The 18,780-nt window shown below is 36.2% G+C and overlaps 1 protein-coding gene across 2 annotated transcripts in view; it reads right to left on the bottom strand.

The window, feature by feature from the left end:
- The window catches only part of ZNHIT6 (zinc finger HIT-type containing 6), a 54,898-nt gene that overhangs the window by 10,205 nt on the left and 25,913 nt on the right, over nt 1-18,780 (bottom strand). For both annotated transcript variants that reach the window (XM_003260008.3, XM_030825125.1), the window contains 3 exons: nt 16,710-16,778; nt 14,574-14,654; nt 13,119-13,196 (listed from right to left, as the gene is read on the bottom strand). In XM_003260008.3, coding sequence (XP_003260056.1) covers nt 13,119-13,196; nt 14,574-14,654; nt 16,710-16,778 — 228 coding nt within the window. The remainder of the gene's footprint in view (nt 1-13,118; nt 13,197-14,573; nt 14,655-16,709; nt 16,779-18,780) is intronic.

Here is an 18,780-nt window from a genome sequence, read left to right as displayed (position 1 = left end):
TTGCAGGGGGTCTCTGTATTTCCTGAATTTGACTGTTGACCTATCTAGCAAGGATGGGGAAGTCTTCATGGACGATATCTTAAAATGTGTTTCCCAAGTTGTTTGCTTTCTCCCCGTCCCTTTCAGGGATGCCAATGATTCGTAGATTTGGCCTCTTTACATAATCCCATATTTCTCAGATTTTGTTCATTCCTTTCATTCCTTTTTCTTTATTTTTGTCTGCTTTATTTCAGAGAACCCATCTTCAATTTCTGAGATTCTTTCCTCAGCTTGGTCTAGTCTGCTGTTAATACTAGTGATTGCACTGTGAAATTCTTGAAGTGTATTTTTCAGCTTTGTCAGATCTGTTAGGTTCATTTTTATATTGGCTATTTTGTCTGTCAGCTCCTGTACTGTTTTACTGTGATTCTTAGTTTCCTTGGATTGGGGCTTGCCATTCTCCTGAATCTTGATGCATTATCTTTAGCAAACTAACGCAGGACAGAAAACCAAATACCACATGTTCTCACTTAGAAGTGGGAACTAAATGATGAGAACTCATGTACACAAAGAACTAGGAACTAGGTGAAGGTGGAGGGTGGGAGGAGGGAAAGGAGCAGGAAGAATAACTACTGGGTACTAGGCTTAGTACCTCGGTGACAAAATAATCTGTACAACAAACCCTTGTGACATGATTTTACCTATATAACAAATCTGTACATGTACCCCTGAACCTAAAAGTTAAAAAAAAAAAAAAAAAAAGTAAAGCTAAGTAGATCCTCAGTAAATATTCTCTCTTGTTCTGTTGTTGTTTTATTTTGAGACAGAGTCTCGTTCTGTCACCCAGGCTGGAGTCCAGTGGCGTGATCTCAGCTCACTGCAATCTCTGCCTCCCGGGTTCAAGCGATTCTCCTGCCTCAGCCTCTCGAGTAGCTGGGACTACAGGTGTGTTCTGCCACACCCGGCTAATGTTTGTATTTTTAGTAGAGACAGGTTTCACTATGTTGGCCAGGCTGGTCTCAAACTCCTGACCTCAGGTGATCTGCCTGCCTCAGCCTCCCAAACCTCTCTTGTTCAGCACCAACATCCAAATGTCCTTTGTTCTTGCAGGCTGCACAGGGCCTTCACTATCTAGGTACTTCAGTTCCTAACCCTAGCTAACACCTCTCCTTAATTGGTTCGTATTCTTCTTTTGCTTAATTTTATTGAGGTATAATTGACAAATAGGAATTATATATATTTAAGGTATACAATTTGATTTTTATTTTTTTTTTGTAGAGACAGGGTCTCCCTGTGTTGCCCAGGCTGGTCTCAAACTCCTGGGCTCAAATGATCCTCCTGCCTCAGCCTCCCAAAGTGTTGGGATTACAACAGGTGTGAGCCACTGTGCCGGCCTCAACTTGATATTTTGATGTATGTATATGTTGTGAAATGATATCATAATCAAGCTAATTAACATATCCATCACCTTACATAGCATTTTTTTTCTTTTTTGTGATAAGAACACTTAAAATGTACCCTCTTAGCAAATTTCAAGTATACAATACAGTATTGTTAATTATTTGTTTCTTAAAATTCTTTCTCCTCCATGCACTTTTCTCCCCTCTAATTAATGTAGGGATTTTAAATCTTAATCTTTAGTCTTAATCTTGCTAACAAAACATACATTTCCTTTGAAGCTAAAAGTGAAGGCAAGTGTCTCATCAGTACAGACTCTTACATCTTCAGTCTTTATCAGGATGCATATTACCTTGCAAAATACGATTAGGTTCCTCAGAGAAACTTTTGCTTAGAGTTCAATAGTCCATGAATTAACTACATTATAGAATGGTATTATTTTAGAGTTGGCAGGATCTTACAACCCAGTCTTTTTTGTCTTCCAGTTAAGTATACTGAAGCCCTGAGAAGTTAAATATCTTACTCAGGGTCTCTCAAGAAAATGCAGAGTTGGGACTATAAAGCCAATTTTCTGATTTCTTTCACTCAACTGTGTGCTTGTTCATTCATTCCTCATTTAACAAATATTTACTGAGAGTCTACCACGTTCCAGACACTGTTCTTGGCACTGGGAATACTTTTACTAGGGGTGAAAGGACAAAGACTTTCCAGGAAGAAAGTATATGTGTAAGGTAAAGATAGGAGGATAGAGCTAGGTCTACGGAACTGGGTAGACAGCGGATATGTTTAAAGTACTGAGCAGAGAATGGGTATCGGAATACACATAGAATTCAGTTTTGGTGCCTAACATTTAAATTGGCCACAAAATATTCTATAACGTAACTAGGATGGGTAAGTTTAGTAGATTAACATTACGTTAAAATATCACTTGTTTTTAGAGAAAACTCACATTTTATATTTCACATAATTCCCTTAACCAAGAATCAAAATAGAATATATTTGAAGTGAGATTATCACTATAGAAATCTTAGGCTTGCAATCTGCCAAGAATTTGACCATCACATCACTTTGGATCACTTCAAATACAGCCTCTCAAACTAACGTTCTCAGGTTCAAAGCTACTGAGACCTCAATAGTTGAGTTTATATCTGTCCGGTAAACACTCACCAAACTGTGCCAACTAGCTGAGCTTCAGCTTTCTTAAAGCTAAGTTAACAATTCTTATCATAAAACTGCTTTAACAAGAATACCATATATGAGGCCCATTCCATCACTGGAAGAGTATCATCTTTGAGATGATAAAAAAGTTCAGCGAACCATTCGACATATTCCCTTTCTGTGTGTGGACATTCTTCAGGTTAACTCTAACAATTTCTAATCCTTAAATGATGATTCCTCTCTTCTGTAACAGAATATAGAATTGCTATAATCCTTAAAGGATGCTTCCTTTGTTCTTTGTTTTATTCTCATTTTCTTTTAGAATCTATATCCAAAATGTGATCAAAAGTTAATGCCATTCTGAACACATACTCATCCTGATTACTCATCCATGATTACTTTGAAAAATAAACAACAATCCCAAAAAGGTATAACAAAGAACTGTGGTTGGGTTTCACATAATCTGAGAACATGCATTATGATTATTTATGGTGCTGAGAGGCATGTACTATATTGCAAAGAACATACTAAGGCTTTGAGTGCAGGCAGACCTAGGTTTGGATCTAGGTTCTACCATTTAGTGGTTATACAGCTGTAGACGGGCTATCCATTTAATTATAATATAATTACAATATGTATAAAGTGCTTACCAGAGTACCTAAATAGTAGTAAGGCACTCAATAAAAGTTTGTCATTCATACTTACTATATTCCATAAAGATACCTATTAGCCCCCAGATTTAACCTTGATTTTAAATCACTCTTGCAGGAAACAATTTTTGTGTGTGTTTGGGAAAACTTATTCAGGGTCTTCACATTGTTTTGCTTAAACATAACCTAAAATAATTGTGAAAAACAATGATACTTTTGTACATTCTTAAATTGACATCCTACAAGTTTAAGTAGATGCAAAGAACATAATTTATGGTGTATTGTGAATATTGATGATTTAAAATAAAATATATCACCCTTAAGTAAATTCGCTAGACTGTAAATATCATTGTAACTTAACACCAATATCATCCATTTAAAAAAAAAAAAAGAATAATGGCCATGCGTGGTGGCTCACACCTGTAATCCCAGCACTTTGGGAGGCCGAGGCAGGCAGATCACTTGAGGCCAGGAGTTCGAGACCAGCCTGGCCAATATGGCAAAACCCTGTCTCTCTACAAAAATACAAAAATTAGCCAGGTGTGGTAGTATGTGCCTGTGATCCCAGATACTTGGGAGGCTGAGGCACGAGAATTGCTTGAATCCAAAAGCCAGAGGTTGCAATGAGCCGAGATTGCGCGACTGCACTCTAGCCTGGGCAACAGAGTGAGACTCACTCACTCTCTCTCAAAAAAAAAAAAAAAAAAAAAAAAAAGAAAGCTCTGCTTTCTAAGTTAGAAATCTTACTTGTTCTCTGACTTTATTCTTCACTAATTCTTCAACACAGTTATTTTCAGGGGATCTTAGGCAGAATGTCTCTGGCTGTTTACATAAGAAAAGACATCTGAAAATAGTTAACACTGTTCTTAGAAATTCTGGAATTTCTTCAGTGTTCTCCAGTATATACTTAATTCTGCACTATTCTCAAAATAATTTTTAAGTTCTAACTTTTAACACACATCTTATAAATTTCCTATTTAGAGTATCTTCAAAGTATATTTTTCAATTATTCACCGTAAGTCTAAAACAAAGTTATCTAATTTTCCATTTCTAGTTCAGTTAGGCAAAGAGCACAGACTAATCTTTAAGGAGGTAAAATGTGATTTAAAAAGAAACCATTCTAATATCAATTGACATGTTTCTTTACACAACTTCAACAACTCAACTGAATATATCTACCAAAAACTTACTGTATCAAACACATGTTAGACATTGTGTGGGAACCAAAAATGTCCTCAAGGAGTTTTACCAACTTGGCCAGTGTTTCTCAAAGTGTGGTCCCAGGAAAAACTTATATCACGGTCACCCTTGGGAGGCAGAGATTGTAAAACAACAACAAAAAAACGTAGGTTTCTGGGTCCTATGTAAGATTTACTAAACCAGAACCCTAAGAGAGTGGTTTGGAAATCAACATTTTCAACAACTGCCCTAGACGATTATGATGGATACTGAAATCTGAGAAGCATTGTTCTGAAAAGAAATACAGGTTACATGTTCCACTGGGGAGAGGTTTACAGCAAGGAAGAATAACTGGCCAGTAGTGATAAAGGGGTCTTTTCTTGCTAGTGAGTGGGTGCAAGCCAAAAGAGGTCAGGTGGGCCTCACCTGAGGCCTTTACACAGGTAAAATCAATTTCTCAAAAAGGAGATAGGAAAAAGCATTTTACCTCTTCACTTCACTGAAAACGATTTTAAAATATTTTAGATTAAAGATCCATAAAGTTCCAAGGAAGGTAAAATAGCCTTAGTTTTTAAAATTTAAAAACATCCTCTCAGCATGGAAATAAAATCATCCAAGAGAAATAGCTCATACTTTTGCTGGTTCCTTTTCAAACAAAAAGCATTCCAAAATTATTAACTAAAACCAGCACAGGAGGAAACAACTAATAGGCTCTGTGCAAGTACAACAGGATAATATGCTCATGAACAGTAAAAATTTTTGTGATATCCATGAAATCAAAGCTTAGGTAATACTTTAACCTGGGCTTGGGTTTAAATCTAAATTCTTGGCTTTACATGAAAAATTCTGGAAGCAAAGTGAAGGCAATGGTTTGTCTTTATATCAAGAAATGATTAAGTCTGGAGTGTCCATGCAAAGATGCCCATGCCCTCCACTGGGCAACTTTTTTTTTTTTTTTTTTTTTTTTTTTTTTTTTTTTTTTTTTTTTTGAGACGGAGTCTCGCTCTGTCGCCCAGGCTGGAGTGCAGTGGCGCAATCTTGGCTCACTGCAAGCTCCGCCTCCCGGGTTCACGCCATTCTCCTGCCTCAGCCTCTCCGAGTAGCTGGGACTACAGGCGCCCGCCACCACGCCCGGCTAATTTTTTGTATTTTTAGTAGAGACGGGGTTTCTTCGTGGTCTCGATCTCCTGACCTCGTGATCCGCCCGCCTCGGCCTCCCAAAGTGCTGGGATTACAAGCGTGAGCCACCGCGCCTGGCCCACTGGGCAACTTTTATGCCTTGTATTTTAAGTATCTATCTTTTGAAGTATTTATCACATATCATTCTTCCCACCTAGACTATGAGCTCTTTGAGGGCTAGTCTTGTAGATGTCTATATATCCCTAGGTATTAGCACTGGGCTAGCACATGGAAGGGGCTCAATGAAAGTTAACTGAATAAATGAAAAATACAGACCTGATCAATCTTAACTGATACTTTAGGTCAGGTTCATGTATCAAAAAGCATGACCTCTGAGCAGGTACTACACTTTCTGAAGTAACTTTTAAATTATACTGGGCCCTTGTTACAATCTTCTCTCTCTCTCTCTCTCATTTCACATGTTGAGAATTGAAGCCCCCAACTGTTTACATGATATACAGATATCATGAACACCAATAAAAAAACCCTTTAGAGCAGGGATCGGCAAACTACAGCCAGGAAGCCAAATCCAGCCCACTATCTGTTTTTGTAAATAAAATTTTACTGGACCATATTCTAGTCATGTCCATTCATTTAAGTGGTCTACAGTTGCTTACGTGCTACAATGGTAGAATTGACTAATTATGACTAAATGGCCCACAAAGCTGGAAAATATTTACTATCTGGCCATTTATAGGAAAAGTTGCCCAAGCCCTGCTTAAGGGTATCAACGTGGCATCAATACCTAGCATACAGCAGGCATACATATATATATATATATACATATTTTAATGAATTAGCACACTTATTAAAAAATTAAGACTGAACACTTACTGTGGAAAAGTCACGAACACAACTCTGCAGGAAATATAAAAATGAAGATGCCTGTGGTAACCACTGTCTTCAAAAGAGAGTTAATCATCATGTGATTTAAGTTTTATTGGGATAAAATAAGTCAAATTTATAGAAACCTATGAGAAATGCAAAACACTTTTAAGGTTCTAAAGATACGGAAATTATATCCAGTTTGGGGGAAGGAAATGAACTCTGTTGCAGACACTGGTAACTAATAGTCTACCTAAAAGGAATGGAGAAGAAAGGACAAATGGAAGACGCATTGTGGATGTCAATTATGCAAGGTAAGGTGGCAAGGTAGAAGTCAAGAAGTAGTTGAAGATGCTGAGCTGCAAGGTCTTACGCCTGGCTTACTAGAACAACAGTGCCAGTAATAGAAAATGTGTACAAACATTTGTTGACTGCTTACTCGATGCCAGGAACAGTCAGTCCGTTAAATTCGAAACACACACATCAGAAAGAAATAGATGCAGTGTAATGAAATCTAGACATGTTGAGCTTAAGATTTAATGAGATGTGCAAATGAAGATAGCTGGAAACCAAGATTTGGAGGTTGGGAGAAAGGTTAAAACTGTATCTAGATTTGGGAGTAATTTCTACAGAAATAAGTTGACAATATCTTAAGTTCCTGAAATCTCATATTCTTCCAAAATCCAATTAGGTCAAAAGAAATGTTAACAAACACGACTGGTTATCTGCTCCCTTGTGTTTAGTGATGAGTGGCCTGTTGGGAATGTATAGCTAATATTACATTTGAAGTATATCCCAGAAGTATAAGAAATTATACGGCTGATGCATGCCTAGAGCCTCAGCTTTGCAGGAAGCTGAAGCAGGAAGATTCAGGAGTTCAAGGCTGCAGTGAGGCTATGCTTGTGCTACTGCATTCTAGCCTGGGCAATAGAGTAAGACCCTGTCTCTTAAAAAAAATTTTTTTTTTTTTCAAAATGAATTTGGTTAGAAGAAGCTGTTAAACAAATAAACAAAAAAAAAATAATATATGATACAGTTAACTACTACCAGACATGTGGAACTTAAACACCTCTTACGTTCATTGAATCATTTCAGCATGATGTTCTAGTTGAAACTCAAAATACTTGAATAATACACAGGAGAGATTTTCTGGGTGCCAGGCACTGTATTAAGTAGCTGACAAGTATTAACTCAAATTAATCTTTACAACGATGCAGTATCATTTCTGTTCTGATTCCCACTTTTAGATGGGAAAACAGGCTTAGTAACTTTCCAAGGTACGTATCAAATTAAAAACACAATTTTTACTTTATAGCAAATCTCTGATGTACATTTTTGCGTAAGAGCAAAAAGGTTATTCTGGAAGTTCTCATGATTTGGGTTAGGCTTAGGAAGCAGTGACAATAAACTTTTATTTATTATAATAAAGGTACTATTTGTAATGGTGAAACTTTCGGTCTAAAAAGTCTAGTCTAGAACCTCATAAAGTAAAGTAAGGTCTACACACCACAGATTATGTATTCTGGAAGGATAATATTACTATTTTTTACTAGCATACAATGTCACTCTGAAGATATCCTAATAATTAGTAGAGTAAGGTCATTCTTTTTGAAAGTAGTGTTCCTGAAAATGATGCCACCTCTACATGAAACTCAACATGCTCTTAGCCTCTCCAGACCTTACTTTTTCATCTCTCTGTAAACAGCAATCATGCCAGAAACCGCAGTCACCTTTGATTCCTATTTATTGCTCCCTATAGCCAACTTGATCACCAAGTCTTACTGTTTTTTTTTTTTTGCTAGATTTTTACAGTTTTCTGCTGCCAATGAGAAGATCCAAACAGCGTTAGTATTGGGTCTTGAACTAACTCTTCAACCTTAACTTTTTAAAAACAGTTTTAAAAATACTGCTCTGCATACATCTATACACTCCAACCTCCTCAAATCACTTACTTGCCTTGTTTACGACATACCACACGCTTGCACTTCTTAAGGCCCTCTGTACCCTCCCCTAGTCATAGGCCATTCACCTTTAATAAAAATCAAACATCACTTCCACAACAAAGCCTTCTGATGACATGAGGATACCTGCTACCTTCCACATCGCTTTTAAGACTTAGACATAGGTGTCTTATGATGTATACAATTGTCTGTTTTCCCTACTACAACAGAACTGTATTTTATTCATTCTTGTATAAACCCCAATTTTTATTTATATGCCTAGAAGATTAAATGTACTTAATGGTTTTTTTGAATAAATTTGGAAAGAATCATCCTATAACTGCTTAAATCACAAAAAGAAACCCACAAAGATTTACAAGTATCAAAGCAGCAAAGTAAACGTAAAAAACAAAATGTATCTAAATTTCTTTCTGGTAAATAGTTCCATAAAATAAAAGTAAAATCTAACCTTAATATTTAATAGATTTGGAAAACTGTAATTGAATAGACAAAGTCGATTGTTTTATAAATTATTTAGTCAGTAGTAACTTAAGTGGGCAGTAATACACAGCTGCCCTCTGATAGTGCCTGACATTTAGCAACGTAGGCTTTTCTAGTCCAAAACCACTCATTTACTTTCTGAGAATAGAAAAGTTGGTAAGAAATAATGCGGCAAAGGGTAAGAATGGCTTTACTAACACAGGCATCTTACATGAATGATCTTCTCCACAGGGGCAGGAACACTCTTCTTTACTGCCATAGCCTCAATGTTTAGAACAGTACCTGGACTTTGGCGTACTCACTGTTTGCTGAATGAATGAATGAATTTATTTAAAAAGCTATAATAGCTTTTCTAAGAGATAAATTCAGACCCTATGTATTCTGGAAAGAAAACTCCCAGATCAATAGCGAATTCCTTAGATTAGACATAAATTCTATGATCGCAATTTAAAAACTAAGCCATGTATGGCAAAGCTAAAACCTAGAAAAAATTTAAGCATGCTCTAGCTGACCAGATATATCCATATCATGAGACAATTGCTATATACCTTCCAAGAACGGAAAATAAAACCAATGGAAACTGGCAACATCAAGTATTTGGTAAAAAGACTTTACTCTGAAGTTACTGTAATGCTATAAATGTAGAATTAAACAGTCACAAAGAAACTACATGTTTCTGATTTCTAAGCACTTTTCAGGAAATAATAAAATGGTTCTATTTAGAATGCTTATCTTAAATTAGAGCTTAACATTTATAACCTATAATAATTTTCCTTAGATGTTCTCTGAATGTACTTTCCTTTAAGGATGTAACTGTAATGTACTTTCCTTCAAGGATGTAACAATCAAATGTAAATGCTCATCTTAGTCCATTTGTGAGTATGTTATACAGAGAACATTACGTTTTAAAAATCTGATAAAAAAATAAAAATCTATGCCTAAATATATCTCTATACTTTTTAACTTCATTATTTATGACTACAAAATACTTATAAAATTGAGGTTCTTTAGAAATTAGCATAACTATGCTTTGTGGCTGACCTAATAATCAGAAATATAAAGATATCCTATGCCAATTTAGGTCCACCTTCAAGATGAAAGCTACCTCAACAGGAATTTTTCGCATTATTATTGCTGTCAAATGATGCCATCACTACTCAACGCTAAACAGAGTGGCAATTTTTTAACTGGACCTGGGACATAACCTTTTCCCTCTTCCTTTGCTTTGGTAGTATTTTCATATATCACTTAGTTCGAGTCAATAACAAAAATGGGGGAATTTGGAAGATGAGCTTTCTCCACAGATAAGGTAGAGTGAAAGTCCCTTCATGTTCCTCAGACTGGCTCAGGTTTATCTTTTTTTTTTTTTTTTTTTTTTCCGGAGACGAGGTCCTGCTACGTTGCTCAGGCTTGTCTCAAACTCCTGAGCTCAAGCAATCTGCCTGCCTCAGCCTCCCAAAGTGCTGGGATTACAGGCATGAGCCACAGGCACCCAGCTAGGCTCAGGTTTAGTATCAAATCAGTCTATTCTAGGTATTCCTTATAGTCAACACCACTTACTTTTTACTTTATTAATCTACTATTCCCTTCACTTTGGGGATTAAAAAGGTCAGTTTTGTTTAGTAGAATCCTAAAGTCAATTCCATGTGATTCATGTTTAAACAAAATAATTTACATTGTTTCCTTGGAATTTACCTCTAGTCAATCATTACATAATTCTTTTATGATCTGTTTCATCTTCTAAATTCAGTTCCTTTCTTGCCATGTGCCATATTTTATCTAATTAGTTCATTTAAATGTTACTCATGTTTTAAGCCATGAGACCATGGCTTTAGTCTCACAAGCCTACTAAGAGAATACCTCTGAGGGCCAATGTGTCCACTCACCTAAGCCAGTCAAACTTGACACTGACAAAATAGCCTCTTCTTCCAAAATTCAAGGAAATCAGAATTCTTGGTAATAAAAGATAAATAGGGGATACTGAGTATTTTAAAGTTTATAGTATAGGACACACTGCTTGGGCCCAGACAACAGTTATTTTTTAAGTTGGAAATGTGTACTGTAAGTCCATGAAGAGCCAAAGTGGATGGAAATCTCAGCTTGTCCTAGCATACCAGGGTTTTTGAGAAGAGCAGCAGTAATGCCCGTAAGATGTTGTGCCCCAAAAGGGAGCAGTTAAGGAAACTGCTCTCATGCCATTGCATAGAAAGGAATCAGGATACCCAGAGACCACAACTCAGAAAGCTACAAGTCAAAACATTAAGACTTATTTTAACAAAGAGCCAAATGGGATAAATCTAAACAAAAAATACGTCAAAGAAGTATGCTTAAATGAAACTCACATGACCTAGCTCTAGGCATTCAACTCCTCTGTGCTTCATTTTCCTTTAAGGTCCTCACTCTAATGTTACAACTTTCCTTCTTTAGAGTCCCAAAGAGGATCAAAGTTGTCAATAAGCAGCAATATTTTGAAAACACTTTTTTTTCTGAGCAGTAGACTTAAAATATTCAGTAAACCATGCCATAAACAGATGTGCTGTCATCCAGGCTTTGTTGTTCCATTTACAGAGCATAGGCAGAATAGATTTAGCATAATTCTTAAGGGCCCTAGGATCTCTGGAATGGTAAATTATCACTGGCTTCAACTTTTAAGTCCCCAGCTGCATTAACCCCTAACAAGAGGGTCAGTCCATCCCTTGAAGCTTTTATGGCAGGCATTTACTTCCCCTCTCTAGCTAAGTCCTACATGCCATCTTCTTTCAATATAAGGCTATTTTGTCTACATTGAAAAATCTGTTTAGTGTAGCCACCTTCATCAGTTATCTTAGCTAGATCTTCTGGATAACCTGCTGTGGCTTCTACATCACCATTTGCTGCTTCACCCCACACATAACCCACAGGTTATAGAGATGGCTTCTTTCCTTAAACCCCATGAACCAACCTCTGCTAGCTTCAAACTTTTCTTCTGCAGCTCCCTCACCTCTCTCAGCCTTCACAGAGCTGAGAGTTAGGGCCTAGCTCTGGATTAGGCTTTGGCTTAAGGGAATGTTCGGGCTGGTTTGATCTTCTATCCAGACCACTAAAACTTTCTCCGTATCAGCAATAAGACTGTTTTACTGGCCAAGCGCGGTGGCTCACGCCTGTAATCCCAGCACTTTGGGAGGCTGAGGCAGGCGGATCACCTGAGGTCGGGAGTTTGAGACCAGCCTGACCAACATGGAGAAACCCCTCTCTACTAAAAACACAAAATTAGCCAGGCATGGTGGCGCATGCCTGTAATCCCAGCTACTCAAGAGACTGAGGCAGAAGAATCGCTTGAACCTGGGAGGCGGAGGTTGCGGTGAACCGAGATCACGCCATTGCACTCCAGCTTGGACAACAAGAGTGAAACTCCGTCTCAAAAAAAAAAAAAAAAAAAAACAAAAAAAAACCTGTTTTACTTTTTTATCATTTTCGTGTTCACTGGAGTAGCACTTTTAATTTCCTTCAAGAATTTTTCCTTTGTAATCACGATTTGACCAACTAGCAGGAGAGGCCTAGCTTTCAACCTATCTCGGCTTTCAACATGCCTTCCTCACTAAGCTTAATCATTCCGCTTTTGATTTAAAGTGAGAGATGTGACTCTTCCTTTCACTTGAACACTCACAGGCCATTGTGTGGTTATTAATTGGCCTAATTTCAATATTATTGTGTCTCAAGGAATAGGGAGGCCTGAGGAGAGAGAGAGAGATGGGTGAATGAGTGGTTGGTAGAGCAGTCAGAACACACACATTTAAGGCTGCCACCTTATATTGTGGTGCACTCAAAGCAATTACACTAGTAACATTAAAGTGTTACTACTGTATCACAGGTCACCATAACAGATACAGTGCTAATGAAAAAGTTTGAAATATTGCAAGAATTACCAAACTGTGACACACAGACTCGAACTGAACATGTGCTGTTGGAAAAATGGTGCAGATAGACTTGCTCAATGCAGAGTTGCCACAAACCTTCAGTTTGTAAAGAATGAAATATCTGTAAAGCTCAGTGAAGTAAAACACAATAGAACAAATAAAAGAATGCTTATATTTTAAAATATTCTATTTCCCCTATATCAGTTGACAGAAAATAAAATATTCTAACCAGGGTGATTTTTCAACCCAATTTATCCTATAAGTCTAATTATTTTGAATTCTGACTTGAAAGTTGAAAAGTAAAAGTCATGTTCATAGCTAGATAATTAGTTTAATAACGAGCTAATCAAGCTACTTAATTATATTACAGAACTAAAAAATATTTAAAGAAATGGGGAGGGGAGCAATTTTACCTTACTAAATTTTGCTGCATATATTCAATCTTCATTAAAATCTGAACCCCAGTCTGAGAGCGAATGTAGGCTTTCAACCTGAAATAAAAACATCATATTGAAGGAAAAGCCGATTTTTAATATATTTCAAGACAGTCTTATGGAGACTAAGCATTTGTACCTAATAATACTTAAAAGTTCATCTATTTAAGCATAGAAAAGAAGATACAGATGTTTTCTAACCAGAAATCTGAAAAGAAAATAATTTTTTTCCTCTGTTCAATTAAACATCTTAAATTTTAAAACAGCTGTTTCAATAAATTAATCTGGCTATATAACTTTACAAAAATGTATCCTATTCAGTGACATTTTGTCTTACTGGCAAATATATGACTAATGATAACAACTAGGTTACCAGTTATAAGGAAAGAAACTCAACTATCATAGCTATTTTAAAGACTGCTTGATATGTGACACGGGTCTGGTTCAGTCTGAGCATGACCTTTTATCAAAAGGAAAAGAATGAGATTCAACTAGAACTGGATTAGACATTTTAGAATCCACTCAGTCTAAATTTTAAATACCAGGTTATTCTGGAACCAAACCAAGCACTCGTTCATATCCCAAGCAAGTACCATCTGGTGAAAATAAAGTCAACTGGGCTTCTGCCCAGGAGCACTAATAACTCACACTCTAATAACAATCTCCGTTTTCGAGCAGTGCCTACTATATGCTAGGTCCTGTACTAGGAATTTTATACATGCTATTTCTTTTAAGCTTTGTAACAACCCTATCTAGGAAGTGTTATCATTCTTATTTCACTGATGAGAAAAAATAAGGCCTGGAAATTAAGTAACTTGCTCTTAATCACACAGCTAATAAGGGACAGAAACAGCTATTTTAACCCAGATATCCATGACTGAATCTTTCCACTATGTTACGTTAACCACTTTTGTCCATGCTGTATTTCTGGACAGGAGGCAGAGTGTACTTTACTTAGTTCTATGAAGACTTGGCTGAAACAGGATTTCCTGTCTTTAAGTTACTTGGAAACTTTTCAGAGTTTTTCGTTCAACCTCAAAGGTAGTTTAGTTTAAGGGTTAAGACTAAAGACTTTGACTCCAGACTGCCTGGGTGTGAATCCTATCTTTCCTGTTTACTAGCTATAGGATATTAACCAGTTTAAGGCTCAGTTTCTCCATCTGTAGAATGGGTATAATAATAATCTACTTTTCAGAGTTATCGTGAGGATTAAATGAATTAACACATTTATTACTGTCTGCTTTGAAGAGTGTCTGGAACATAGAAAACAATGAACGTCAGCTATTTCTGCTGACAGACCTTCAGTAAACACCAAGAAAATGTGACAGAAAGTAAATTGCACTACACATCACATTCTAATAGTCATGGATGACCCTAATAAGTACATCAACATTTTTAATTATTTCAGAAAGTTACAATATTTTTGAAGCATACCTTTGACGAATTACAGGATCAGACTTTTCAGGATCAATGTAAGGTTTTAGGATTTCATTAATAGTTTTATCATCTGGTACTCTTTACAACAAAGAAAAAAAACAAGCTATATTAGTATTTATAATTTTCTACTAAAGGCGTTAATTTTGAATTATTAAATATTGTGGCTTTTTTGGTTTAAATAACTGAACAAAGACCTTTTATATTACTCTTGGCAAAATAAAATATCCTTTTAAGCAAAAATTACTTAGGAAAAAGCTCAAAAAGAGTTCTTGGACACACTTAACAAGGTCTTAAAAAACAACATTTTGAGAAGTTCCATATAAATCAGTTATAAAAATATGAAGCCTCTTTTAACACACACCTGTACTCTAACATGAAAAGACGAGGTCAGGATAAAATATATTTGAAACTAGCAGAAATAATAAATCTGAAAAAAGGTTTCAGATTTCAGTGCATGTTCAAATTTATTCATTCTAATTTATAAGACCAAGTTAAAAAATTGATACTAATTTCCTTGGAAATAAAACATTTTAAGTTTTCCAACTTTCCTCCATATATGCACACAGTTTTAAACTTATATATAAATCTGTATAAACAAAATTAAGACACTGTTTTAACACAGTAACTTTCCTCAACCATTTATACATATTAATATATACTACTGGCTACATATCCCTATCTGTAAAATAAGTCCTTTCCTTGTATGCAACTCCAAATAACAAAGTTCTTCACTAAAATCCCTTTGACAACTACAAAGACAGGATATTTATGTATAATGTAGGAGTATGCTAAATATACTACTTAAAGAGCAACTTTAAAATTTTCCTAAATCAAGGAATGAAATAGTTCACAAACATTAAAATGTTTTGTTTGTTTGAACTTTTTTTTTTTTTTTTTTTGAGAGAGTCTTGCTCTGTCGCCCAGGCTGGAGTGCAGTGGCATGATCTTGGCTCACTGCAACCTCCGCCTCCCGCATTTAAGCTATTCTCATGCCTCAGCCTCCCAAGTAGCTGTGATTACAGGGGTGCGCCACTTCCCCCAGCAATTTTTGTGTTTTTAGTAGAGATGGGGTTTCACCATGTTGGCCAAGCTGGTCTTGAACTCCTGGCCAAAGGCAATCCATCTGCCTCGACCTCCCAAAGTGCTGGGATTATAGGTGTGAGCCACCGCATCTGGCCGACATTAAAATGTTTAAATGACACTTGAAAATGTTTATAGCCTGGATGTGGTGGCTCACGCTTGTAATTCCACATTTTGGGAGGCAGAGACGGGAGGACTGCTTGAGGCCAGGAGTTTGGGACCAGCCTTGGCAACATAGTGAGGCCTTGCCTCTACAAAAATAAACAAGATTAGCTGGGCGTGATGGCCTGAGCCTTTAGTCCCACCTACTTGGAGGCTGAGGTAGGAGTATCACCTGAGCCCAGGAGGTTGAAGCTGCAGTGAGCGGAGATCAACAGCACTGCACTCCAGCGTGGGCAACAGAGCAAGATCCTGCCCCCACTCCCCTCCAAAAAAAAAGAAAAAGAAAAGAACAAGTTTTAATATGAAACAGTAACACAAAAAACTTTATGCAAATTAATTCCAATGAGTACACATATATACATCTAAAATAATATATTTTCTGAGTGATACACTATAATGTTAATAGTAGCAATCTTTGCATGGTAGAATTTGGGGTCATTTTTCACCTCCTTAACAACCACCCAGCTTAAGAAATAGGAAACTTTCAGCTGTCTAAGTCTCCTTGGATCCCTCTCCTCAATACTTGCTTTGCTGCTAAAAAAACCATCATCAGGATTTCTGTGTTAATAATTTCCCTTAGAGTTAGTTCTATCACCTTTGTAGGTATTCCTAAAAGTACACTATTTAGTTTTCTGGCTTTTTTCCCCCACATTTACAATCATGTTCTCTACATTCTTCCTTAACTTGCTTTTCTTACATTATTTCTGAGATTCATCCATGTTGATGTGCATAGCTGTAGTTCATTCGTTTTTAGTAATGTTTAGCATTTCATTGTATAAATATACCACAATTTAGTTATCCATTCTACTACTGACATTAAGTTAACAGTTTATTTTAAATACACAGCCTTCAAATTAAAACAAATCAGTGACTGAAAGATAGCAGTGATACCTTTTTTCTATGTACTCAGCTTGACTTTGAGGAAACTGGAGCTTCACATGCCAACAAAACTGTTGTTTTCTAAAAGAGAAAATAATCATGTGAGAATCAAGGTAGATAATAAAAGTCTGGATGCAAATTGAACTTTCTAAATTTTCACTTTAAGATAATTCTAAAATTATTCTTAGACTTTAACATATATTTTCTATTAAGAGCTAATTTCTCTTCCAAGGGTTATTAAGAAAGAAAAAAAAGGGAAGCAGTTTTAAATTCCAAGGACTTCACATTTCTGAATTAGAAAGCAATTTCTCATAGTTCAGGGGCTTTTGAGAGCAGTGTGCTACTATTTGAAGTTTACAAATAAATTTCTTCATGACTAAATACAATGAGCTGATGTCTTTGCTTGACTAGTCTGGAAATTAGGTGAATGAAGTATTGTCCGGTTGAGTCCAGCTGGCTGGAGATACACTTCCGAGGCATGAGTACGTGCATTCAGTAGCAAAACAGTAGACAACAAGCTGGTTGCTAAGCAGAATGCACTTTGAGCTACAGTCTTTTTGCTTTCAGGTCTAAACTTTGGTTTGACATAGGATCAACAGCAATAACTCACTAAATGCCTGATTTTAGAAAAATGACTATATTTAATATATCTAAATTTAGAGACATTGACATGATTCCTTTTTAAAAACTCTAATGCTCAAAATATTGAATCCATTACAGAAATTTAAATGTCTTCCCTACATGATGATTTTATACAATGTTTTCCTTACTTAGAAGAAATTTCTAACAATCCATAAGCGCAAGTTAATGACTACCAGCATCTCCTTAAAATCTATCCCATAGCAGTAGGACCCCAAAATCTAAAATAATTTTCTTTTAATACAATCTATCTTTCACCAAACATTTACATGATTTAGTAAAATTTCTGTCAGAAGACAATGATCATAATTTTATTGAGAACAAAGTTGAAAAGTACCCTTTACTAATCTAAAGGACAGATGTCTAAAATCTCAGAGGAAAAAACATTTAAAAATTTGAATGCAAATGCAACAGTTACTAGTTTTAAATACATAATTCTTCCAAAATAAAACATTTTGCAATATTCACTATTTGTGAAATAGGTATACCATAATAGCATTATCAAGAGGCTGAGAGACTTTTTTTTAATAAGAAATAAACTGATTTTGTTCATCTTTTTTTTTTTTTTTGAGATGGAGTTTCACTCTGTCGCCCAGGCTAGTGTGCAGTGGTGCGATCTCAGCTCACTGCAAGCTCTGCCTCCTGGGTTCACACCATTCTCCTACCTCAGCCTCCCAAGTAGCTGGGGACTATAGGTGCCCGCCACCACACCCAGCTAATTTTTTTGTATTTTTGGTATTTTTAGTAGACACAAGGTTTCACCGTGTTCGCCAGGATGGTCTTGATCTCCTGACCTCGTGATCCACCCGCCTCGGCCTCCCAAAGTGCTGGGATTACAGGCATGAGCCACCGCGCCCGGCCTGATTTTGTTCATCTTAATGCATAATATAGTTTCTTCCTCAATGTATGTTTTTTCACGTTAACTTAGGGAAAAAAAGGATTACTAATTTGCCGTCTTATGGAATTGTAAACCATACTCAATCACCCCAATTATTGTTTGATTAATTTCAAAAACCATTAGCCTTTTAACATTTAGTACACCCTGAATACGTTCAGAAAGCACTTAACATTCCAAACACAGAGAAAAGCCCTCGGAAATCATTTTATTTGTTGTAGTTAACTAGCTCTACTTATAACAAAGTCATTCATTGCTATATATTGCCAAATTATTGATAAAAATATTTCTATATTTGGCCTCAGCTCACACATGAACAAATTTGAAAAGTACACTAACTTTTAAAATGTGATCTTGCAATATTTCAAAAACAAAGAAAAACAGAAAAATGTAAAGAACATTCAATGCACCCATACTCAGATTTAACTCATTTACAAATTGCCATATTTTTGAGGTACTTTTATTTCTTCTAAGAAATAAAGGGCTATTGGTAACAGTAGATGATTCTCTATACTGTCCTTTAACCCAAGGTGGGCAAACAGAAGTTGA

This window comes from Nomascus leucogenys, chromosome 12 (genome assembly GCF_006542625.1).
Source record: "Nomascus leucogenys isolate Asia chromosome 12, Asia_NLE_v1, whole genome shotgun sequence".
In the NCBI taxonomy this organism is placed as follows: Eukaryota; Metazoa; Chordata; class Mammalia; order Primates; family Hylobatidae; genus Nomascus; species Nomascus leucogenys.
This window is presented reverse-complemented; position numbering and strand designations above follow the sequence as displayed.